Consider the following 24,643-nt stretch of genomic DNA (forward strand, 5'->3'; position numbering starts at 1 on the left):
ACTTCCGGACGCGGCTGCCGCCGCCGCTGTGGCCGCCATCTGTCATCTCAGCTCCGGCACCAGCACCCCGTCGCCCCTACCCCGCTGCCTATCTCCTCGGCGGAGGCTGCTTCCCGATCCTGCCACCTCTCTGCTCTGTTCTCGACGCTGACTTCTTCCCCCACATGGATCTGGTCGGAGTGGCATCCCCTGAGCCCGGGCCGGCAGCGGCCTGGGGACCCAGCAAGGTGAGTGGCGGTCGAGACTGACGTACCTGCCACAGTCGCCTGGGCTGGTCCTCTCGGAGGGCCCGGAGAGGGTGGCAGGCGCCGAAGCGGCTCCGCAGGCGATTCGGGAAGTTCTGGGCGGGACCCTGACCACCTCGGAACGGGGGACGGGCGGCGAGGCTGCGGGGCTCGGGGTGGGAGAGGCAGGGAAGGGGCACAGGCTACCAAAGTCCGCCCTGGGCGGTTTAGAGTCTCCGTCTAGTTCTACACTTTGATTTCTGAACCTCCGTAACATATATTTGGGCAGGACTCGCTTAAAGGTGCTGACGTTTGACGGAAAACAAGCACGAACTTGTTTTTCACCGGCCACATGAATCAGTTCAGTTATACACAGAAAGCCCGACAGAAAGGTGGTTTAGGAAGCTGTTTCCTTAACTTGGCAAGCGTGGTTATCCTACTTGGGCAGTTTCTTGTTTTTGAAGTAGTAAAAGGTAAATCCAGGCGCACCCTCCTTCGGCTCCAGGCTAATTCTCAAGTGTTTACATACTGTTAAGACGGTTATGAAATTCTCATTTGCCTGGGTTTTAACGTTTAAGCTTTTCCCTGTAATGGCCAACTAAAATGTTTATTTCACATTTGGTTTCTGGTTTCAGGCTGCTTCTTTTCATGATACTTTCATTAGAAGGATGAAAAGATTCTTTTGCCACTTTATGGAGGGTTTACTTGAAAGCAAAAGTGGGTCAATTGGGATTTTGTGTTCCTCAAATTAAGGTTGTGAAGGTTTTTTAACTTCATAATGGTTCTTTTTTGATTTAATGGACATATAACAACATATTTAAGGTGTACAGCATAATGATTCGATATGTGTATATATTGCAAAATGCTCACCACAATAAATTTAGTTAACATACAGGATTACAATTTTTTTTTCTTGTGATGAGAACTTTTAAGGTTTACTGTCTTAGCAACTTTCCAATATACAGTACAGGATTATTAACTATAGCCACCATGCTGTGCATGACATCTCATGCTTTATTTTGCAGCTGGAAGTTTCTACCTTTTGACCACCTTTACCCATTTCAGGCACTTCTTTACATGCTAACACAGAACATTTGTTCCATATAAAGGGTCACTCATGATTCTTACTTGATCTTCAGACTAGGTCTTAACAGAAAGTGGGGGAAATAAGTAGCTTTTAGGTAAAGCTTTTAGGTAAATTTTTATAAAAGTTCTCATACAACCATAGAGAGAATCAAATATTCCATTGGCAAATGTGGTTACATCTGTGTGTTACTTTGCGTATTTTTTTCTATCAAGGCTTTGTTTTCAAGGCCAAGATCAGTAGACATAAAAGGATGAAATCAGTAGAGAGATACTAGTAAATATATACTTTACATGTTAAATTCCTCCGGGTAGGCATCTATAAAGCTTGTAAAAATGTCAGATGAAACAAACGTTGCTTAGAATACCTAACCTCAGAACAAACTTACAAAACTAATGCAGTAATAAAATATTTGATATCAGTCATTTTCATTTAGGTGTACATCATCAGAACTATCAAATTTCATTTTAATTGTTCAACAAAAAATCATCTTGGGGTTTATTGGTGTTCTGTTGAGAAGACAGCATTTTCATATGCAAAACAAATAGAAAGATGCTACAAGTATTACATAATCATTTCCTTCTCTAACCTCTTGAAAGACTGAAGTGATTGTAGAAGCCTCTGTGGAGGAGGTAGAGGTTTGAGGAAAGTCTTGGAAAATGGAAAGAATATTAAAGGCTGGCAGTTCTCAAAACTTTTCCATCAGGACTTCTTTACACTCTTAAAAAACATTGAGGACTCCAAGAATTTTTGTTTATATTGGTTATATCTATTGAAATTTGTCATATCAGAAATTAAAACTGAGGTATTGAAAAAAATGTTTATTAAGTGATTATGTTAATATAAGTAACATTTTTATATTAAAAAACCCCCTATTTTCCAAAACAAAAAATCAGTGAAGAGTAGTATTGTTTTGTATTTTTGCAAATCTCTTTAATGTCTGACTTAATAGAAAACAGCTGGATTCTCATAGCTCCTTTTTTCTTCAATCTGTTGCGATATGTGTTAGTTGAAGTATATGATGAAAGTCTATCCTAACAAATATGTAGATTATAGCAGGCATAATTGAAGATGGGTAATAAGAGCACGGTAGACGCACTAAGAAGAAACTGAGTTAATCTCTAAAAATGCACATTTAAAAAAATACTGAAGTATAGCTGATTTACAGTTGTGTTTAATTTCTGCTGTACAGCAAAGTGACTTAGTTACACATATACATACATTATTATTTTTTAAATTTATTTATTTTATTATTTTTGGCTGCGTTGGGTCTTCGTTGCTGTGCGCGGGCTTTCTCTAGTTGCGGCGAGCGGGGGCTTCTCATTGCGGTGGCTTCTCTTGTTGCAGGGCATGGGCTCTAGGCATGCGGGCTTCAGTAGTTGTGGTGCACGGGCTCAGTAGTTGTGGCTCACGGACTCTAGAGCGCAGGCTCAGTAGTTGTGGCACACGGGCTTAGTTGCTCCGTGGCATGTGGGATCTTCCTGGACCAGGGCTCGAACCCATGTCCCCTGCATCGGCAGGCGGATTCTTAACCACTGCGCCACCAGGGAAGCCCAACATACATTCTTTTTTATATTCTTTTCCTTTATGGTTTATCACAGGGTATTGAATATAATTCCCTGTGCTATACAGTAGGACCTTGTTGTTTATCCATCCTATATATAATAGTTTAAAATGCACATTTATATCCTCAGCCTACTTACTACCTTTGAAAAGTTGAGAAAACATGAGAATACACATGCACACATTCTAGTAGCCACCAGAGTGCTGCCATCATATCTGATACAGACTCTGGAAAACCTCGCTCTACACTCTTGAGAGAATGAGAATGGAGAAGACAAAAACTATCTTAGAACTACTATGAGAATAATTTTGACCTCTTAGACACCCTGAAAGGGACTTGGGGTCCCCAGTTACAAAATCCCAAACTGCTGTTATGAACCAAGAATTTTAGGGAATATTCCAAGAAGGGAGAATTGACAAACTGTAGGCCAAAGTGAGGAAGTGTGTAGCTCTGTTGGAAAGAGCTGTAACAAATGGATTAGTGGTACTCCTCAAAACTGTCAAGGTCGCCAAAAACAAAGTCTGAGAAACTCAGAGCCAAAAGGAGCCTAAGGAGACATGATAGCTAAATGTTATATGGTATCCTGGATGGTATCCTGGAATAGAAGAGGGACGTTAGGGGAAAACGAAGGAAATCTGAATGAAGTATGCACTTTAGTTAATAATAATGATTTGGTTCATTAATTGTGACAAATGTACAGTATTAATACGGGGAAGCTGGGTATGGGGTATCTGGAGACTCTCGATACAATCTTTGTGATTTTTCTGTAAATCTAAAAATACTATAAAATTGAAAGTTAAAAAAAAGAAAGATTAGTGTTGTTGTACAGACCCAGATCACGTTTTGCAGAGATCCCTGTTTTGAGGAGTAAAATTACCCACTTAAATATTTTGCCTAGATTGTCTTCTACCTGCATGCATGAGCAGAAAAGGGACCTTCCTGTAGGGTTATGGTTCTGTTGACTTGCTTCAAGTTGAGGACTGAATTTTTTTTATTATGTGCCTCCTTCATGTTTGCTTTTTTTTTTTTTTTCAGTTTACTTGATTCTTTCCCCATAGTTGTGTGCAGTAAAACCTTAAAAAAAAAAAGTGGGATGGGCAGCTGGGGATGCATCTTTAGGAGTAGAAGGAAGGGGAAATGATTTCCCGCTAATCTGCAGCCAGCCGGATGTGGGAGAATGGTAGTTGTGGTGACCCCAAGTTACTGAGTTTAGTGGCGGCAGTTTCCCAGAGGAGAGGAAAACAGGGTGGGTGAGGGGTCTTCAGCGAACCGGAATCAGGGAGCTAGTGATGGGCTTGATAGATGTCATTTAAAGCAGAATAACTAACTGGAAAGGATTGTGTGGCATTTCCCATCAGATCTTGATGCAGTGGGAAGTTTATGTTGGTGAAGGGAGTAGTGGGAAAGGACGTTGGATCGCTAGGATAGAGCAAGATGATGAAGGGCCTTTTACTCTTATCTCCTTAGATTTATTATTATTTAAACATTTGACAGAGTTTCTCTGTTCACAAGGAGTGTTTGACTTACTGAAGAGTTACAAGATGACGACACAGGATTCGCCTCCATACACCCCCTGGTGCCCATTTGTGGGAGGAGCCCCCAGTGCCTTTTGTAAGCCCCCCTCAGGGTGGTGAACCGCTTGTGCCTGTGGAGCACTGTCCCTGCCCGGCAGCTCTCCCTCCAGCCCAGAACATTTTATGGAGGGATTTTGGCTACTGCTTTGAAGAGTTTGGATTTGATTTCAAAGTTTAGAAGTTGGCACACTTTCGGAAGTCTTCACTTATTTATCCCACCCAAGGAGACTGGCTCAGTGTGAGGTTGCCCAGCTGAGCCAGTCAGCAGAGGTGCAGGGAAGTACAGCTCTAGAGTCTGAGGCTCCGAGGAGCAAGATCAGTAGGCGTGGGCAGTTAGGGTGTCCTGGTGCCCTCTTGGTCTCTGCATGTTTCCCTTTCTGATTCAGTCTATCTTGGGGGTAGGTAAATCTCTGCCACAAAATAACACAGTTACTGCCTCTCATTTTTGCCTCTCCGGGGGATTTTCCGCTGATGTTTTAACACCTTAGAATTGATTGACTGCTGGCAAGAGATTAGAAGCATCAGAAGTGGGTGGGCAGGGCTTCCCTGGTGGCGCAGTGGTTGAGAGTCCGCCTGCCGATGCAGGGGACACGGGTTCGTGCCCTGGTCCGGGAAGATCCCACATGCCGTGGAGCAGCTGGGCCCGTGAGTCATGGCCGCTGAGCCTGCTCGTCCGGAGCCTGTGCTCCGCAACGGGAGAGGCCACAGCAGTGAGAGGCCCGCGTACTGAAAAAAAAAAAAAAAAAAAAAAAAGTGGGTGGGCAGGGACTTCCCTGGTGGTCCAGTGGTTAAGACTCTGAGCTTCCACTGCAGGGGGCACGGGTTCCATCCCAGGTCAGGGAACTAAGCTCCCATATGCCAAGTGGCACAGCCAAAAACAAAACAAAAGAAATGGGTGGGCAAAGCGGCTGACTGCAAGGTGGAGAGAAGGACTTTAATATAGGAGGGGTGTAGAAAGGCACCAGACCTCTACCGCCTAGGCACAGCCTGGCAGTTCCATGAGATATCTCCAGGTTTCCTTTTGGCACATCTTGTTCAGTAAATACTTGAATGCCTCTTTATGTGTGAAGCTCTACACTGGACTCAGAATGAGAAGACCTTGTCCTTCAAGGGGCTCTTGCTGTGTTGTGGCTGATGCATTTAACTATCTAACACTGATATGGGAAGATAAAGGAAAGGACCTAATTTTGTCTGATAAAACTGAGATAACCCTATGGAAGAGCTGACACTTAATTGGGCGAAATAGAGAAGGAAGAAAAACCTTTGAGAGAGAGGGGGATGTGTGAGGGGTGAAAGGCGTGGAAGGGTGAAAGTATGCCATATTTAGCATTTAATTAGTGTTGCCAGAGTCTAGGATAGGTGAGAGTCAAGACTGGAAGGATAAATTAGGTCAAGCTGTGAAGGGCATTCCTTCCTGAGAAATTTGGATTTTAGACTGCAGGCAGTACAGCAGTTTGCTTCTCCCATCCCAGGACAAGGTGCTTAGGGAAGCAGTATAGCAAAACACTCTCAAGCCCTACTGCCTTGGTTCAAATCTCAGCACTTCCATCAACAGTGTTATCTTGGATTAAAAATCTTTTCTGTGTCTCAGTTTCTGAATCTATAAAATGGGGATGATATTGCAACTACTCCAGTGTGTCACTTAATCTATGTAAGTTAGGTGTATTTAGCCAATATAGAGAATATCCCCGTGGTGCCTGTTATGCTACTGTTAGTCATTGCAAAATGTGATTGACAGTTCTGAGCTAGAGAATACAGTTACTTGCCTTTTGGAACCTGGACTTTGATCAGACCAAGCATTTCTAGGCTAAGAGGCAGCATTTTATCTTCTACCTAGAAGATGCAGAAGCAAGTCAGCAGAGTCATGTGGCCAAAAGATTAGCTATATTCTCCAGATTACAGAGAGCTTCAAGAGTACAGACCTCAAAATCCTCACCAGGAGAGTGCTCAGTTGCTGACAAGATCTGAGTCAGTGAAAGTCATACCACCTTGAGGAAACCTCCCTGTTGTTTCCAGGCCTGGCCTTATAGAAGGCCAGAACAGTTCTGCAATAGGCTAGTATAGGTGGGGGTTGGGGGCATCTCACCAGTCTCAGGGTGAGACTAGATAAAACTTGATTCTGATTCACTTAGGCATAAATATAATGATCATTTATCACCCTTATGTGCTTCACCCTAACAGTTTGAACCAAATAAATCCCTAAACCTCAACGTTACGGAACTTGAGCAAGGGTAAGTTGCCCAGTTATCCCTGGGGGTCACCTCAGCAGGCCCTTAGACCAGCTAGAGGGCCTGTACTGGCTAAACTTGATAAAACAATTTTGTGGCCAAAACACTTAATCATCATATGCTATATTCTAAATTAGACTCTCAGTAATAGTTAAGCAATGAGTTTGGGTTTTATCCTAAAGGCAGTGGGAAACATTAAAACAATAAAGAGCTTTAAGTAAGGAACTGAACCAATCAGATCTGCATTTTAGAAAAACCATTACGCTGTGGTGTGGAGAATGGAAGCAAGCAGAAAGATGAGTTAGGAGGCTCTTATAGTAGCCCAGTGATGGGAGGATGTTACCTTGGAAAGGGGATAGAGAGCTGGGCAGGTTCAGGAGATACTTAGACATCTTATTCAGTATTAACGGTCTTAATCACTAGACTATCAAATGGAATCATTTGCTGCTGCTAAGTAAAGCCTGCCCCCCGCCTCAAAAATTAGGAGTTGTGAAGTAAACCTACGGTTTGTACATATTTCAAGAGGGCTGAGATAGTGATGCCATTGAGGAGGGCTGAGTGGCTGGCCGCTCTAGAAGAGTCTCACAGAGTATTACTTGGCTCTAGTAGTATTGTTTCAAGAATCTATTTCTCAGCTTCCAAAGTTCAGAAATATAGGATTCATTGTTTGTTATTGCTGTTTTTATTTTGGCATATTCCAAGGTGTCTTGAAAGGGGCTGCCACACACTTTTTACATGTAGAAGACTTACTGCTTAAATTAGAAGGAAGCGTAACTTCTAAGTGGGCTTTGAATTGTGGTAGTTGCTATAGCCTGTTCCTGTAAGAGAATCTGCCCAGAAGCCAAACTATAAGCAGAAGGTTGCTTGGTGAGCATGGAGTCAGAACAAGGGGCATGACATGAACTCACTGGCTAGTTGGTGATGCTGGAGTAGCCTGTGCTTCCCCTCAACTATAAGGACATACCCACCAGGCAGGCTAGAGAGTGCTTTTGGCTGTCGTAGTTTAGGTTTATCTGTGATTAGATTTGAGCTGGGATATATTTTTACTTCTAAGAGGATTTCTGCAAAAAAGGTAAGCATTCCTTTTGAGTTGATTTAGATAGTCTAATTCTCAAAAGATAACCTTATTTCCAAGTTTGGAAAGTACTTTAAGTTCATTATTATGAATTGTATTGCCCTTTTTTTTTCATAGTGTCCATGGGCTACCCCTCAAAATACAATATCTTGTTCTTTGTCTGATGTAATGAGTGAACAGTTGGCTAAAGAATTGCAGCTGGAAGAAGAAGCTGCCGCTTTTCCTGAAGTTGTGTAAGTAAAATTCATAGAGACTCTATTTTATCTGGCAGCTTGTTATAGCAGTCTTAGGATTTGATTAGTGATTGTCATGACAAATGGTTCAGAAATACATTTAGAAAAGCAGTGCAATAGAAAGAGCACCGTATTGGGAGTTCACTGATACATGGGTTTTGGTCCTAATTTTGTGACTAGTTTTCAGTATTATCTTGGGCAAACCACTCTGTTTCTCTGGGTTTTAGTCATTGCAACAGTTGAACTCTATGATCAAATAGATTAAAAAATAATGAAGTAGGGTACAGTTTTGATCAAATGTTTGTTGTTTATCTTTTCATACATATGTTATCTCTCCTTTGATCAGAACACAGAACGAATGAATTTTGGGTCTGTTTGGTTTTTATTATAGGCCCTTTAGCTTTCTCTTGAAGCTCTCCTAATCCTAGTTGGTGCTTTCACAGGTGCCTGCTATTGGTCAGAGGGCAGCTGGGCAGGAGAGGGTGAAGGGTTTGGTAAAGTTATTTTCCATTGTTTCTTCAATACAGTTAACACTGAAAAGGCACATCTCACCCATAACTGGTAGCATCTCTTTACACAAGCACATTATATTAGTCTATACTGCCTTGTTTTGAATAGTGTTGCTGAAGGACCATTTATTACTGGAGAAAACACTGACACTTCCAGCGACCTAATGCTGGCTCAGATGCTACAGATGGAATTTGACAGAGAATATGATGCACAGCTTAGGCGTGAAGAAAAAAAGTTCAATGGAGATAGCAAAGGTACTATGACCTTATTGTGTCAACTCCATCGGGTGGTAGAAAATGCTTGTAATGTGCCCCTAAATAAATCTTCAACCATTTTTGCCTTTTAAGTTTCCATTTCCTTTGAAAATTATCGAAAAGTACATCCTTATGAAGACAGTGATAGCTCTGAAGATGAGGTTGACTGGCAGGATACTCGTGATGATCCCTACAGACCAGGTATCAGTGCTTTTATTTTCTGGGGGCATAGAATGGGGATGTAGGAAGACTAAGTATTTTATATTTGTCTTTGAATCTCATTTGGTAACTTACTATTAGGTTCAAATATCTTTTTCAGATAATAGTGAATGCAGCAATTTAGTCTTTGCTATTTTTACCTACTTGGCTTGTCTTAATCACCTTTAGCAAAACCAGTTCCTACTCCCAAAAAGGGTTTTATTGGAAAAGGAAAAGACATCACCACCAAACATGATGAAGTAGTATGTGGGAGAAAGAATACAGCCAGAATGGAAAATGTAAGTTACAGAAGTATTACTGTGAATCAAAAGTTTTATTAGAATAAGTTAAAAACATAGCATTCTAAATACAATATCTTTAAATTTCTAAAAGTATCCTTCATCCTTTCTAAAGATATTTTAGATGACAGTATAGCAACACCGTGGAAACTGAGCCACTAATGAGAATATAATGTACCTCAGAATAAAATCCTACATCAATATTAAGAAAACTAGTTTGATTTACATTGATTCTAAAATTAGGAAATGGTTCTTCTGAAAGTAACATTTTTCAGCATCTTATTTTCCATAAAATACCCGAGAAATAGATAACAATGGTGATTGGGGGTTAAGAATGGGAGATAAAAATACTTTCTACTGTATACCCTGTTATAATTTTTGAATTTTTTATCTTGTGCCTGAACTACCCCTGCAAAATCAGAAACACAATGTAATTTTTAAAAAATAGGAGAGGGCTTCCCTGGTGGCGCAGTGGTTGAGAGTCCGCCTGGCGATGCAGGGGACACAGGTTCGTGCCCCTGTCCGGGAAGATCCCACATGTTGCAGAGCAGCTGGGCCCGTGAGCCATGGCCGCTGAGCCTGCGCGTCCGGGGCCTGTGCTCCGCAATGGGAGAGGCCACGACAGTGATAGAGGCCCGCGTACCGCAAAAAAAAAAAGGAGAAAAAGAAAAATGGCATTTTTTCCTCCTTCATAATTATCGTGGTTAATATAAAACATTTAGACTTTAGAATACAAATACTTGTTAAGTAAACATATTCTAGAAATAATCCAGATCTGACTCTAGAACAACCCTGTCCAGTAGAACCTTCTGTGATAATAGAAATGTTCTGTGTCAGTGCTGTCTAATATGGCAGCCGTATTCGACAATTGAGCACTTGAAATTTGGGTGGTACAACTGAGGAACTGAATTCTTAATTTTATTTTAATCAATTTAAATTTAAATATTCACATGTAGCTAGTGGCTTCCATATTGGACATAATTGTCATGGTGTGGGCATAGCTTGTGATTTTAACCCACTCTTCAAAAATAATTGGCTATGAAAAATTTTTTTTTTGGTAAGATTTGGTATGATTTCAAAATATAATGTATCCTTTGTCTGATGTAAAAGCATAAGGTATTTTAGCATATGTTCAAAGCATATGCTAAAATACCTTAGTTTTTAGATGTGTTTGGATGTTTTCTATGCATATAATAAACCTTCCCTTCCTTTGGGATACAGTTTCTTTAAAAGCCTTGTTTCCCTTTCTGTTGGGCTTACCAGTGAGTTATTTTGCTTTTCCCTCTGTAATACCTGTGGGTTCTGCTTTCATAGCATTATCATCTATTGAGTAGAAAACCCAGTCCATGTAAAACTGATTTTCTCATTGTTTTTTGTTTTCACTTCCCCATTTTAAAGTACTCAGATGCTAATTTTTCTTCTTCTTTTTGGCAGTTTGCACCTGGGTTTCAGGTAGGAGATGGAATTGGAATGGATTTAAAACTATCAAACCATGTTTTCAATGCTTTAAAACAACATGCCTACTCAGAAGAACGTCGAAGTGCCCGCCTCCATGAGAAAAAGGAGCATTCTACTGCAGTAAGTATTCTTAACGTTTTTGTTTCTGTTTTTTTAGTGGAAAGATTCATATTAGAAAACTTCATGTTCAGGGAAAAAACAAGATAAAACTTCATGTTTGATATTTTTTTCATGAGATTGACTTTTCAAATCAAAGATGTAAATAAAACCCAAGTAGCTTTGCCATTTGACTTTTCAGATTTCATGTAGTGGTTATTGATCACTTATTCAAAACTAACATTTCAGTGGTCATAATTAATTTGGACTGTATAGTTTACATTGCGTATGAAAAGTTGTTTCCTGTCATGACATATTTATAATAATAGTGTATAATGTTTTACCTTAACAAAGATAGTATATAGTATCTTTTTTTTTTTTTTTTTTTTTTGGTGGTACGCGGGCCTCTCACTGTTGTGGCCTCTCCCGTTGTGGAGCACAGGCTCCGGATGCACAGGCTTAGTGGCCATGGCTCACGGGCCCAGCCGCTCCGCGGCATGTGGGATCTTCCCGGACCGGGGCACGAACCTGTGTCCCCTGCATCGGCAGGCGGACGCTCAACCACTGCGCCACCAGGGAAGCCCAGTATATAGTATCTTAAGAATAATTTTTAAACCTTTACAAAAACAAACTAATGGTAAGTACATTAGGAGAGCCATTTAAAATTCGGAGATAAAATTTTGACTAAGCTAGAGTCTGATTTTTAATGGTTCTTTTAGATACTCACTTTCAAAGACATTAGAGTTACAGAAATGAATTGTATCTTGACAGCACTCTTTTAAGAGCCTGTTGTATATACACCTAGGTAAATTAATAAAGGTTAAAAAAAGTGTATATTTTGAATGTTAGATATTAGAAATGGCTCAGAAAATGTTTTGTGATTACCAGTTATTTTCACTTACAGTGCTTTATCTTTTGCAGGAAAAAGCAGTTGATCCTAAGACACGTTTACTGATGTATAAAATGGTCAACTGTGGAATGTTGGAGACAATCACTGGCTGTATTAGTACAGGAAAGGAATCTGTTGTCTTTCATGCATACGGAGGGAGGTAAATGAGCAAAATACAATACCATCATATCAACAAAAGCTTAGCCCCTTCTCCCTGATATGAATGGATTTATACAAAATCAAAGTTCATTCTGCATGGCAAGCAGTAATTTTTAAACTGTTACTGTAGGAAGTCTCAGCAATATAGGGATGTATAAAGAAAAACACAACCAGGGGAGTTCCCTGGTGGTCTAGTGGTTAGGATTCAGCTCTTTCACTGCTGTGGCCCACGTTCAATCCCTGGTTGGGGAACTGAGATCCTGCAAGCCGTGCGGTGCAGCCAAAAAAAAAAAAAAACCACAATCATCCCAATTCTGCCATTCAGAGATAACCATTAATAATTATGTGTAGACTCCTCCAGTCTTTTTTCTATGAATATATTATTTTTCACATTATTGTAATTATACCATAACATACAGGCAGCTGTAAGTGGCATAGCAAAATCTGAACCTGAGTTTGACTCAAAACCCACGTCTTTCTACTGTGGGACCCTTTGGTACCAGGTTGGGAGGGCCATACTTAGATCAGTTACCAATTCCTACCCTTTTCATAATGCTTTCATTATTTAAAGAAATGTCTTTAAAGATCTTATGCCATTTTAGAGCTAACCCACTTTACTTTTGTTATGAGGGCTTAGTTGAGTAAAGGATGTTACGAGGAAGAGAAAAAATTTTAAACGTGGATGCTGTTGAGAGAACGTGCTTAAGCCAGGAATAGGAAGTCATCTAGTTACTTAGCTTTGAAGTCTTACTAGTTCAGCAAGGCTTACTAGCTCAGCTATTCCTTTACCTGAACATTATTTATAAAGAAAAATGTTAAAACAGATTACAGATTATTCTAGTTTTTTTTAGGTTTAGAAGGTATTTATTGTATACTTAAGGGGATTCAAACAATTATCGGTCAAGTCCTTGTCTTTGGTTTTCTCAATTATTTAACTAGTCTCCCTTTCTAAATGAGACATATAAATATAATCATGTATTGAATTATACTAAGTTCCAAAAGGAAAGGGATAAAATGAATTTTAGGATAAAATGGCTCAACATTTTTCAAGCAACGTGATCTGGAGCAGTTTACTAAATGTCATTTAAAAACTGACCCTTACCTCATAGGATTTTGTTGGGGGTAAATGAAATCATGTTTTATAGTACCTGGTATATATTAATTTTAGTAAACATTTATTTTTTTCTGGCTTTAAGCTCTGTTGCCCTCTTTCCAAATTTCAGTTGAGCTTTCCCTGAGACCAGGCAGACATAACTTAATTGCACAAATTATTTTAAAATGAAAGATTACTCGTGGTAGAAATTAAACTGTACAGAAAGGATTAAAATGAAGGTAGCCTTCATCTTACCAACTGTCGCCCCACAGGTTTTTCCTCTAAGGGTAACCACTGTTAATAGTTTTTAGTCTAGCCTTCCAGAAATTTTTATGCATGTATTTCTTATTTTGTTTGTACGAAAGAGATTATATTCTGCATTCAGCATCTTCATTTTTCAGTTAATGTATCTTATATCCTTTTATATTACTGGTTTATATCATACCAGTTTTATAGTAGAACATTCTACTTTGTGAATATATAGGAATATCTTTGTACCTATACTTTGGTGTGCTTTTGCAAATAAATCCTTAAGCTAAATTCCTAACATTTGAAATTTCTGGGGCAAAGACTACATGCATTTTTTTCCCCTTTCTGTTAAACAGTGGAAGGTCTTACTGAATGGAAAGTACCAGATTTTGCTCACTGTTTGGGCCTCTGAGCTGGCTATTGTAGCAAGCAATATTTCTTGATTTCTTTTATTTATTAAAACTTAACGAAAAATTTTTTTCTTGTGTGTCACACCAAAGACCAGAAATCTCGAATTTGTGTTTACATTTTAATGGTAGGGCAGATGCAGTTTTCTCTACGAGCTAGTCAAATCCTCATACGTTCTGAATGTCAGTAGGTACTACCAAATTGCCCTATGAGAAGGTTGGCCAGTTTATGCCACCACCAGCAGTGCGAGCCTGTTTTCCTCATCCTCATCAGTGCCTAGTCTTATCAAACAATACTTTGTTTGTCAGTGTGAGAGATGAAAAGTACCTTTCTAATATGTTGGTGTGCATTTATTTACTATGGTTAAGTTTTGTTTTCTTTTTGAGTGTATTGGCCTCTTAAGTTTCTTTTTCTTGTCAGTCGCCTTGTTTAGCCTTTTCCATTTTCTGTTTTACTTAATGACACTTTGACGTAATGAGTGAGCTCCCTTTCCTACTGGTGGAATTGGTATTGTAATCTGTACTTTGGCATTTGTAAATTAGCAAAGCTAGAGAGCATTCGGTTTTCAGCAACTGAGTAAATATTTTTTAAAGTGTATGTTAGTTTTCTCTGCTACATAACAAGTTACCACAGATTTAGCAACTTAAAACAACACCTATTTATTATCTCATGGTTCCTGTTGATCAGAAGTTGGGGCAGGCACGGCTTAGCTGGGTTCTCTGCTCAGGCTCTCCCAGGGCTGCAATCTGCGTGTCAGCTGGGCTACATTCCTTTCTGGACATGGGTTCCTCTTCCCTTGGCACAGTTCAGTTCCCTGCAGCTGTAGGACAGAGGTCTTCACTTTTTGGTTGGCTGTCAGCCAGGGGCTACTCTCAGCTCCTAGAGGCCCCTGCAGGTCCTGGTCATGTAGCCCTTTCATACTGCAGGTTACTTCTTCAAAACCAGCGGGAGACTCTCTCCCTTCAGTCTACTGAGACTGAGTCTTAGACAATGGAATGTAATCCTGGGCATGACTATACCATCACCTTTGCCATATAATGTAAGCTATTCAAGGGAGTGGCTATCCCTCCCACACTCAAAGGGAGGGGCTTATACTGGGTTGTACACCAGGGGCTGGGATCTTGGGGGCCATTTTAGGTTCTGCCTGCCACAAAGCTCTTCTGGGTTCTGTCACTCTCAGGTTGGCCAAGTAATCAACAGTTATTTGAATAGTAACATGTTCTAGATTTTTCAGGGAATAAGTGTATAACATGTTTTCTACTGTCAAAGAGCTTATGGTATAGCCAAGGGGAGAATGTTACAGTAAGAACCGTTATGGTCCATTAAAGATAATGCATAATAGAGTACGCAGTTAGACAAGTGAGACCTCGGGATAGGAATAGAGAACAGAAGAAGATCATTGCCGGTCACATTCAAGGAAGAGGTCATGATGAAGTTGGATCTCAACCTGGATTTTAAAAATAGGTTAAAAAAAAAAAAAGACAACCCTCCCCACCCCCCAGTACTGTGTGCAAAAAGCTAGTTGCAGAATTTATACAGTATACCATCTATTTAAATTTTTAGTTATACAGAATGTAACATACATGGTTTTTTAAAAATGTATGTTTGTGGATACTTACGTATGTGTGTGTATCTTTTTAAAAAGACTAGAAGGCTACTATTCATGATTGTGATTGTCTCTAAAGAGTTGGAATGGGGACTGAAACTACCAGGGGTGGTAAATAATCAAAGGGAACTTCAGCTTTATCTGTAAAGTTTAATTCTTTAAAAAAAAAAAAAAGTGGGGTGGGGCAGGGGTGCTGAAAATGGGAGGATTGAAATTTAGGCGATGAGATTTGTCAGTGAGGAAATTAGAAGGTATATATGTAGAGGTGATAAGATGTAAACTTGTGTAAGCAAACCAGAAATTGGTAAGGAGGGCCTTAAAAGCTAGGCAGAGGGATGTGTAATTTAGTGAGAAACACAGAAGTTTTTTTAGTAAGAGAATGACGAGATGAATCTTACAAATTAGATTTTATCCTAGAGACCTTCCAAGTTAGGGATCTTCTAAGTGGTGTTTTTGATAGGGCCTCATCTACCTATGGTTAAATTATTTCAGTGACAGGAAACTTACCATCTCAAAATCCAAAGACGTCTATTATAACATCTTTAAATTATTGGGAATTTCTTCCTTGTAAAGGATCTCTAGTCTGTCTCCCTGAAAATTGGTTCATTCATTCACCAAGTGCAGCTTCTGTGTTCCAGACTCTTCTAGGTGCTGGGGCTACAGCAATGTATGGTACAAGGAAGGTCCCTGCTCTCATAGAATGTGCTTCCTCCCCACCCCTCCCTTCAATCCCCTTCCAGGACTATCAGATATGTGCTACGCAAATAGATAAAATAGGGTGATGTCATAGTGACTGGTTGACTGCTTTTTATCTGTAGGACAGGGGAACCTCTGATGAAGGTTTTGAAGGTGAGGTGTGTTTCAAAGGTGAGAATGTACAGTCTGTGCTGTTGGATTGGATGTGGGGTGTGAGAGGATAGATTCTTGGCTAGAGCAGCTGGGTGGTGCCATTTACTGAGGTGAGAGGCTGGGGATAGGCAGGTTTAGGGTACAGTTATCAGGAATTCTATTTTGGGCATGATAAGTTTGAGGTGCCTTCTCGACATCCAACTGAAGTCAAGTAGGGATGAGATAAATAGGCCTGAATTTCTGGAGAAAGTCAGGACTAAGGATAGAAATGTAGCAGTTATCTGTATTTAGATGATATCTAAAGCCATGGAGCTAAGTCACACTTCTTAGGAAGAGAAGGCAGTTAGGAAGAGAGGACGTTACTTAGAACCAGTTAGAGTTTGTACTGTAGCCTTCTGAGGCTACCTGGAGGAGGAGGAGTCTGCTGGGAAAATATGGTCCCAGAAAGAGGGGATTGGGAGTTTGAGTCAGATTCTGTGCTCTAGATATAGTTCCTTTCTTTTCCAGATTAACATCCCTTCAGAGGTTCAAAGGTAAATCTTGTCTCTCCTTCCACCTTTCCCCTTTGGTTCGAACTGCCACCACCATGATTCAGATCCTCTCAGTGGCTCGCTGTAGTGGGACTGTTGAATTAGCACCCTAAGCATCGTCTAGACTCTTTTGCTCCCTTCCATCGAGTTTTGCCTCTGAACCATCCCAGGCAGACCATAGCCTATTTTAAAGTGTCTAGGTCTTCACTGTTCCTCAAGTTTAATTCCATAGTCATTAAATGAAGATTATATTATGGGTTGTTGAAAACTGTTGAGAATTTATTTGAAAGTGTGTTTTATTAAAAAAGCTAAAACCTAGGCTTTTCTTAAGACCTCAAACTTGAAGGCTTAAAATAAAAAACAACCCAAGGCTTGACATTCTCAGAGAAGGCAGGTCCACTTTCATGTCATAAAATCTTTATTTTGAAATTGTTTTGAATTGTTATCTGGTGACTTGAACTGACTTAATGTTTGTTTCTTCCACTTAGCATGGAGGATGAAAAGGAAGATAGTAAAGTTATACCTACAGAATGTGCCATCAAGGTATTTAAAACAACCCTTAATGAATTTAAGAATCGTGACAAATATATTAAAGATGATTTCAGGTTTAAAGATCGCTTCAGTAAACTAAATCCACGTAAGATCATCCGCATGTGGGCAGAAAAAGAAATGCACAATCTCACAAGGTAAAGAAAATCATTGTGCTAGAAGTCATCTTGGGTGATCACCTGTTTGTATTAGGCCTACCAGCCAGGCAAAAAACCCACACTTTCTTTTAAATTCATTTATAGAAAGTATGAAAGGCCTTGAAATTCTAGTGCTTAAGGAAAGTTTCTGTAAGAAAACATTTCCATGTATATAACCTGAATTCATACTTGTAGGATTAAAAATCCATTTTGTTTTTCTTTCCTCAGTAAAGTTCGAGGGAAATTAAGTCATTTTCAACTGCAGATATTTTGTCATGTATCTAAATGCTATCTTTTCCAGTTTCCAGTTAGGCATATTACAAACAATGATTTCCTTTTTTGTTTCAGAAAATGTTTATTCCATCTAATGTTTGTTCATTTGGTGAGGGCAGGGTTTTACCAGTCAAATTGCATTTTGCTTTATTAGACTTGTTTCTCAATTCTCTACGCAGAATTTTTCAAGGAATTTGTTTTGTCAACCAAGAAATTAATAATCTTTCTTACATACAAACCTGCCCACATCTGAACCGTGAAAGCTTTTAATTTTAGTTTGCTTTTCCTAAAGATGTTTGCTTTCAAAAGTAATTATATCTGTTAGCTGCAAAAGTCTTCTACTTAGTAGGACTTCTAATTAGAATAATTTCCTAAGAGGTCTTGCTGCCCTCCGATCTCTTTTCTGGATTACTAAGATCTCATCACTGCCTTTCTTAAAATTTTTCAGTGGCTCCCATAGTCTTTGGTGTAAAGTTCAAAGTCATCTTGTGATGTGGAGCCTGCCTGTCTCTGTAGCCTAAACCCACATTGCCCTTCCTCCTACTCATGATCCAGCTGTGTTGATTTATACACACTCCCCGCATGGACTGTGCTCCTGGACTCCTCTGTGCATCTCCACAGCATCTCCCCACAGCATCTCCCCACAGTTTGAACCTGGCTAATTCCTATTTGCCTGCTTCTTCCTTGATGCCTCCTACCCCCACCTCTGCCAGTGCATGTACCACATTGCACTGTAATCATCTCCTCACTTGTCTGTTGTTTTCACCAGGCCACAGGCTCCGTGAGGGCAGAGGCTGTTCTTAACTGCCTTTGCCTTCCAACATTCCCCAGATTACAACATAGTGCCCCCTCATTTCAGGACCTCGTTAGATATTTGTTGAATAAATGAAATTTCCTCTCCTTCTGATCTTTACATTCTTAATCATTTCTTTCTGTATAGAATGCAGAGAGCTGGAATTCCTTGTCCAACAGTTGTGTTACTAAAGAAACACATTCTGGTTATGTCTTTTATTGGCCATGATCAAGTTCCAGCCCCGAAATTGAAAGAAGTAAAGCTCAGCAGTGAAGAAATGAAAGAAGCCTACTATCAAACTCTCCATGTAAGTTGTGCCTTTCAGACCATTCACACCCCAACTTTAAACAATATTTCCTCTAAACTAAAAAAGAAATTCCTAAAATAGTACTATTTTAAGGCGATATAACGAGGACAAACTGAAGTTTGTGAAGGAATGTTAATATTGAAGAGTTGTCTTTATGTCATTATGCGTGTGTCTTGAGATGTTTTAGGAAAATCATAGTGGAGAAAGCGAAGGCTCAGTTGTTAGCATTAATGACATAGAAGCCAGAAGCTATTGTTGACAAAACTTCATTAAATAAAATTTGATGTTACTGTATTTAGCAGATACAGTGCTTCATTAGTTTGTATGCCTTCTTGAAACAGTGAAGGAAATACCTTTCCTGTTGGGAAATTAGAAGGAAGCAAATTTGGTCAATCAAAGTAAGTGATGATGGGGCTTCCCTGGTGGCACAGTGGTTGAGAGTCCGCCTGCCGATGCAGGGGACACGGGTTCGTGCCCCGGTCTGGGAAGATCCCACATGCAACGGAGCGCCTGGGCCCGTGAGCCACGGCCATTGAGCCTGTGCGTCCGGAGCCTGTGCTCCGCAACAGGAGAGGCCACAACAGTGAGAGGCCCGCATACCGCAAAAAAAAAAAAAAAAAAGTAAGTGATGATGAAAAGAAGATAGTAAGGAGTGGTTTCTCCATCTGTGCAGGCATTAGAGCTGGGAGGCACTTGTCAGGAGTCTTGAGGAGGCTATTTGTACTTTGGGACAGCAACCAAATTCAGTCTGGGGTCCTTCAAGCTTAAGAAAATGCTCATATTGTTGTTGTTCCTCTGTATTGTCTTTTTTTTTTGTCTTAATTGAATAGTGGAGAAACATGTTTTCTTGGTTTATTTATTTATTTATCTATGGCTGCATTGGGTCTTCGTTGCTGAGCATGGGCTTTCTCTAGTTGTGGTGAGTGGGGGCCACTCTTCGTTGCGGTTCGTGGGCTTCTCATTGCGGTGGCTTCTCTTGTTGCAGAGCACGGGCTCTAGGCACGTGGGCTTCAGTAGTTGTGGTGAGTGGGCTCTAGAGCGCAGGCTCAGTAGTTGTGGCGCACGGGCTTAGTTGCTCCGTGGCATGTGGGATCTTCCCAGACCAGGGCTCGAACCCATGTCTTCTGCATTGGCAGGTGGATTCTTAACTGCTGCGCCACCAGGGAAGTCCAAAACATATGTTTTTAACACAGTCTCTGCGTGGAACTCTTATATCATGCGGCAGTTGATGTGAATGTGAACGTATTATCCAAATTAATTTTTTAAGATATAGTTAGAGAGATAATCCAACTTTCTCTGCCTTCAGTTGGAAAACATTCAAAGAAAATTAAGCCAACTTTTCTGGCTTCTTTTGGCTGTGGGGTGGCTGGGGAAGAGATGAAGTAGTGATGTGCCCTTCCTACTTGATTCTATTAAAGCTGGGAAACAAAGCATTAATGCTGATTTCTACTATGAGGCTAGGGCTCACCATCAATCATGAATATATAATGCCACTTAATTAAGAAGAATACTTCTTTCCCACTCTGTCTGGCAGGAAGTACTTTTTACCTTGGAGTTGTATACACTCCATAGAGCTTTCAGTGGGGTGTTTGCCCTTTTATGAAGGATAAGCCTAGGTCCCCTGGTTAGTGACCATAGCTGTCTTACGTATGTGGGAATCCAGGACTACCCTTTGGTCTCTTGATCTCATTGCTGTCACATGGATAGGGAAGTAGAGTGTCACGTGCTCTTCCCTTCCGTTGTCTCACTGTGCTCTCACCCTCCTTCAGAGTAGGAAAAAAAAAAACAAAACCAGTCCTAGACTGTACAAAGAAGAAGTAAGTTCTTTACCCTAGTTTTGCTCTTTATGGAAGATATTGGGTGACATAGACATTTTATTTGTGTAGGTAAATTAGAGTTTTTCCTTCATTTTCTAAATGTCTGCCTTGCCTCCTTACAGTTGATGCAGCAGTTATATAATGAATGTACGCTCGTACATGCCGACCTCAGTGAGTACAACATGCTGTGGCATGCTGGGAAGGTGAGGAGCATCTTGTTAACGTTCAGGTTAAGTGACGTGATGTAAATTACTGAAGGTACAGAAATCACTGTGTGCTCTGTATTTAAATAGGTCTGGTTGATCGACGTCAGTCAGTCTGTAGAACCAACGCATCCTCATGGCCTGGAGTTCTTGTTCCGTGACTGTAGGAATGTCTCACAGGTAGGCATGTAAACTGTCTTTTTTATGGGCTATAACATATTCAAACATTTTTCTCACTCCTAAGGCAAGTAAGGTGACTGTATTCTTAGAAATTAAAGGAAGGGTTTAGTTAACTGGTTGCTTTCAAGGTAAAGAGACAAAGATTTATCAGATTTCATTGTTTGCAAGAATTTGATTGCATGCCTCACGTTTGGGCCACGGAATTAAATTTCCAAGAGAGTAAGTTTTTACTTTGGTTCTAAATATTTAAGCAGTCAAGTAGACATTTAATATATGCACAGTGCTTTAAGGAAAGCTGGCCTGAAGCAAGCCTGCATGCTTACTGCCGTTGTTATTATACTAAAAGAATAGTTTTCCTAGTGGTATAGTCTGACCACATTCTCTGAGGCAGGGTGAACAGACTAGGGAAGGTAAAACTCAGTAATCACAGAGTTGGGAAGCATTTGTTTGCTATTTCTAAAGGAAATAAATTGTCAGCAACAGATTCAGATAGAGATGTTCTTTCTAAATATGACAGAACAACTTTATTTTGGAAATACTTTCTGAGCCTACTGGAAAATTTTACTTCATGGGATTTAGTGATTATTTTGTGTCTACTCATTCAAAGCAGTGCCAAACAATTTTATATATACCACTCATACATAGCTATAGAAGGTGCAATATGACAAACTTACTAAATCTAGAAGACAGCCCGGATGTGTGAGGACAGTAAGCAAGTAGAACCTGAGTGTAATTATACTTGAATTGGAAACATCTGTAGCTTAAAAATTATGGAAGGAATTCACTGGTGTTTTACAAGTACACCATTCCCTGTTTTTGTTTGTTTCTAGGAGAACCTTGCTAATAAGTCTACTGACTTTCTTATATTTCTTTACTAGTTTTTCCAGAAAGGAGGCGTAAAGGAAGCCCTTAGTGAACGAGAACTCTTCAATGCCGTTTCAGGCTTAAACATCTCAGCAGATAATGAAGCTGATTTCTTAGCCGAGGTAAGTGTTATAAGGCTGTTTTTCACCTTGCTGATAGTGGGGACCTGGATAGAGTAAATAATGAAACCCAGAGCTAAGTTTATCCTCTCATCCCCTCAAAAACAAAATTAATTAGAGATTTTTCCTTTCTTGAGATATTGTTTTTGATCCTTCTTTTCCAGGCTTAAACCCTAGGATAAACATAACAGCAAAACACTTCTTCAAGGAGTTCATAGTTTGGTTGAGATGGACAGATAACACATTTCCAGTATATGCCTTTTTCCCTGACTGGTAAACACTCCGGGTGACACAAAAAGCAGTAACACTTGGTCTCTGCCTGCCTTTAACTGAATACAGAGATTCAGCAGTGGCCATCCTTGGAAATACCCAGTCATTACAATATGGATCTACAGAACAGTACAAAAAAAAAAAAAAAAAAAAAAACCTCCGGGGAAGGTCTCTTAATATTGAACAAAAACTGAAAAGTGAAACAGCAGCTAATTATTCCCAGCAACCTGCCAAAGCAGAGAATGATTATAGAATCTGTTCCAGAAATCCCCATATTGACTTGAATTTGGCCAAGCTGTGCTGGAGTCTAAGGCCAGAAGCGAAGTAACAGGAAGATTGTAAATCCAGCCTTTTGTTCAGTTGTTCTGTACAGTTACTGGTTATTACTGCTGTTGAATCAACTTTGGAATTTCCTTTTTCTTGTTCCCTGAAAGCTGTTATATATGTTATATAGTAAAACGTATCTGATGCCAATTGCTAGCTTGATAAAGACACTAAACATCAACCCTGGTAATGTAATCAAGTAAAAACATACATGTATGTGACCCACTGTAATATGTGTCACACACTGTAATTCTAATTCAAGGCCAGTGTCGTTAGGAATGACCTCGTTTTAAGAGAGTAAAAATACTGGTTCAGTCTCAAGCATGATTGCTGTGAAGTAGGATTTTGACAAATGGATTTAATATATTAATTTTATAGATAGAAGCTTTGGAGAAAATGAATGAAGATCATGTTCAGAAGAATGGAAGGAAAGCTGCTTCATTTTTGAAAGATGATGGAGGTCCGCCAGCCCTATACGATGAATAGCACTAATATCCACTGCTTTCAGTGTTGACACAGTGGTGATTGTCAGCTGCCATTAGCAAATGAAGTTATGCGTGACTTGAAATACTAAAACGTGCGGAGTGTACAATGGTGCTTCTGTGCTTTTTTTCCCTTGTAACCCGTATGCCAGGTATGTGGCATTTTTAGCTCGGCATTGAGAGACTGAAATGTCAACTACCTCTCATGATATGAATAGGATAATATAATTCTTAACAGCTACAGGTTATCTAGCTGAAATGAACCTGATTTTAAGGATTTGTGGCATAAAATGTTTTGATGAGAATTTTTAACATTTCCAAATATGGGAGGAAGGACAGATGTGTTTACAAGGGAGGTTTTTATTACAACTTACTTGCTTTTTTCACCTCCCTGTTTTGTGTTGCGTCTTTCCTCATATATTTTATTTGCCTAAAATTAGCCCTTCTCAATTCTTTTTCCAGACTGTGACCATGATTCTAAAGGGAAATTTCTTCTCTTTAGTAGCTGATATAAATGGAAATTTGGTTTCAGAATGGCTGACAGAAATAGACATAAGCAAAGTACTTTTTTTTGGTACATCTTGAATTATGAACTGAATTCTTCTTTTCCACACTCATATGCGAGGAAAGGCATCATCGGTTTCTGAAAGAGATAAATATATAAGTACTTTTCAACTATCCAAATTTTTTAAATTTAACTTTCAGCTTTTATACATTTAGGTGAAATGGTTAGGATATAACTCACGGTGCAGCTGCTCTGCATTTATAATGAAAATGTAAATTATCTAGAAGGACAAAATGGAATCTTTAACCATGTTTGACATATTTTAATGAAGTCAGTGAAACAAAGTTCAGTTTACGTTTCACTCAAACTATATACTTACTAATCGATTTTGAGAGAAATATAGCAAGCTAATTAGAAACATTGTACCATCAAATGATGAAATAATCAAATGATGAGAAGTATGTATAAAACAAGTTGGGTACCAAATTAACCAACTAATTTGAACTATCTGGCCCCACTTTTAATAATGTTTAGTACTGGCTGGACTCCACTTCTTAATGCAGCCAAAGTACATTGGCTTTGTTAGGATTGAAGCTCATTCACTGCAACAGAATCATTCCTCCTATTGTTGGAATCAGATTGGAATCACTAAAGACCTAAACTTTCTGTCTGGTAATAGAAAGTAAAAATCTGAACTTTACACTTGAAAGCTTCTACATTAAAACTATTTTAAAATGCCAAATATATTCTTTCTAGAAAAATATTTTTGTTTCTGTTGTATAACTTTTAATTGCATTTCAGAGAAGTGTGATTTGGGGTACTCATTACATTTCTGAAATGTTTACCACTATGAAAGAAATATTTAGTTGACTGGTGATTATTGGCTTTACAGAAGTTTCAAAGAACCAATTTTAAAAACAATTAGCCATTAAATTTTGTTTTGTTTTGTTTTCTGACATACTCTGACAATAGCAGCAAACTGTTGCTGTGCGGCATTCTTGGAGTGTGCTGTGAACATGCTTTTTAAGAAATTAAAAATGAAGAGATCATTTTAGAATTGGTTCTTTGTGTGGATTCTTCCTGTTCCTTGGAAGTGTTAACTTATGTCCTGGCACCAAGTTACCCCTTCTGTTTAAGTTAAACAATGCTATTTTCAGCAGTTTTTTTTCCTCTCAACTTCCCATCTTTAGATTTCACTTTTAAATGACCTACTTCACATTAGAAACAGGTTTTTCCTCTC

The 24,643-nt window shown here is 39.5% G+C and overlaps 1 protein-coding gene across 2 annotated transcripts; it reads left to right on the forward strand.

The window, feature by feature from the left end:
* On the forward strand, positions 1–24,460 carry RIOK3 (RIO kinase 3). 2 transcript variants are annotated; one of them, XM_082640436.1, is made up of 13 exons: positions 1–227; positions 7,867–7,982; positions 8,601–8,746; positions 8,840–8,947; positions 9,134–9,243; positions 10,678–10,821; positions 11,719–11,846; positions 17,069–17,266; positions 18,480–18,639; positions 20,579–20,659; positions 20,750–20,839; positions 21,718–21,825; positions 22,795–24,460. In XM_082640436.1, the coding sequence occupies exons 1-13, from the start codon at positions 165–167 to the stop codon at positions 22,900–22,902; spliced, it is 1,560 nt and encodes a 519-aa protein (XP_082496562.1). In that variant the 5' UTR covers positions 1–164; the 3' UTR covers positions 22,903–24,460. The 2 variants fall into 2 exon arrangements, with proteins under 2 accessions (XP_082496562.1, XP_082496563.1); XM_082640437.1 differs by lacking the exon at positions 22,795–24,460 and adding an exon at positions 21,987–22,774.
* The last annotated feature ends 183 nt before the right edge of the window (positions 24,461–24,643 follow it).

Source organism: Mesoplodon mirus (assembly GCF_964341445.2).
Source record: "Mesoplodon mirus genome assembly, chromosome: 13".
Taxonomy (NCBI): domain Eukaryota; kingdom Metazoa; phylum Chordata; class Mammalia; order Artiodactyla; family Ziphiidae; genus Mesoplodon; species Mesoplodon mirus.